Below are 1,436 nucleotides of genomic sequence, written 5' to 3'. Positions count from 1 at the left end.
AACACAAGAAACTTAGAGAAAGACATCTCTCTCTCTCTATCTCTCTCTCTCTCTCTCTCCGATCCTCAAACACCCTCTTGTCTCTATGGAGACGCCGCAACCCACAGAAGCAGTTGCTGAATCCTTCCCGGAGCCACAGTTGGATTTGACCAACCTCGAAGGTGATGATGACATCAACACCAAAGCCAACGGTGATGATGAAAGCAACACCAAAGCCAACGGTGATGATGACAACAACACCAAAGCCAACGGATCAACCGATCCGGAGGACCAGCCTTTCGAGAGTGAACCCTTGGAGAAGATGTTGAACTACGTGTTCAAAGACAAGAACTTGTTGAAGAAAGCGTTCACAGACTCTACTTACGTTGAGAAAAAGTACAATTCGTACGATCTCCTAGAGCTTTTAGGAGATGCTGTCCTAAATCTGGTCGTAATCTATGAGTTTGTTAAACTCTACCCTAAAGAATCATCTGGTCCGTTGACCAAGCTCCGAGCCGTCAACGTTGACACAGACAAATTGGCTCGCGTCGCTGTCAAACACGAAATCTATCGTTTCCTCCGTCACAAGAAACCCACGCTTAAGGAGGAAGTAAGTTATTTTCTTTAAACCCTAATCATTTATCTTTCTTTAATATCCCTATAGTAATTAACAGTGTTTCATCTTCTACACTTCCATTTATTCTTGTCGTTCATTTCTTATTGCAATTTGGTTGATGAAATGATTAAAACCCAAAAATATGAATGTTTTGGTTATTTCATTTGTGTGTAACGTATATGTGAGTTATAATATTGAATGAGATGTACATCAAACTAATACATATATAGCAGATACAGGAATTTGTGGAAGCAATAAAAGAGCATCCAATACATTCGCATGGTCTTTTGCACGTCCCTAAGTCTCTAGCAAACATAGTAGAGTCGACCACTGGAGCTATCTTCATGGACTGTGAGTCCATCAAAACCGTCTGGGAGGTAACTTAACTATACACATACATTATTATGATATATATCTAGCTACTAGATTTAGGTTATTGATTAATAGATCCATGTGTGGTGTTGAAACTAAATATATGTATATAGGTGATGAAACCAATTATGGAACCAATAATACCTTTGGACAAATTGGAGCAGCATCCAATGACAGAACTCAATGAGTTGTGTCAGAAGAGGAAACTGAAACTGAGTTCCGTAGACACCTGGGAAGAAGATAAGACTTACAAGTTCATGATTGAGGATAAGGTTGTTGGGTGTGGAGCACATCTTAACAAGAAGGAAACTGCTCGTTATCGTGCTGCACAAAATGCTGTCGAGAATTTCTCTAAGGTTTTCGGAGACCTTTAGGGATCATATCTATCTTTTGTATCAGTTTTAAATTTCTCTAATATTGTCTTTGTATTCGAATCCATTTGAATAAAGTAATCTTTTCATTTTTCTTA

At 38.9% G+C, this 1,436-nt stretch overlaps 1 protein-coding gene across 1 annotated transcript; it reads left to right on the top strand.

The window, feature by feature from the left end:
- On the top strand, positions 1-1,436 carry LOC17877653 (ribonuclease 3-like protein 3). Its single transcript, XM_006285652.2, has 3 exons — positions 1-589; positions 829-972; positions 1,081-1,436. The coding sequence occupies exons 1-3, from the start codon at positions 86-88 to the stop codon at positions 1,339-1,341; spliced, it is 909 nt and encodes a 302-aa protein (XP_006285714.1). The 5' UTR covers positions 1-85; the 3' UTR covers positions 1,342-1,436.

Source organism: Capsella rubella, unplaced genomic scaffold (genome assembly GCF_000375325.1).
Source record: "Capsella rubella cultivar Monte Gargano unplaced genomic scaffold, Caprub1_0 scaffold_7, whole genome shotgun sequence".
Classification (NCBI taxonomy): Eukaryota; Viridiplantae; Streptophyta; class Magnoliopsida; order Brassicales; family Brassicaceae; genus Capsella; species Capsella rubella.
The sequence above is the reverse complement of the archived record's forward strand: the minus strand, read 5'-3'. Positions and strand labels throughout refer to the sequence as shown.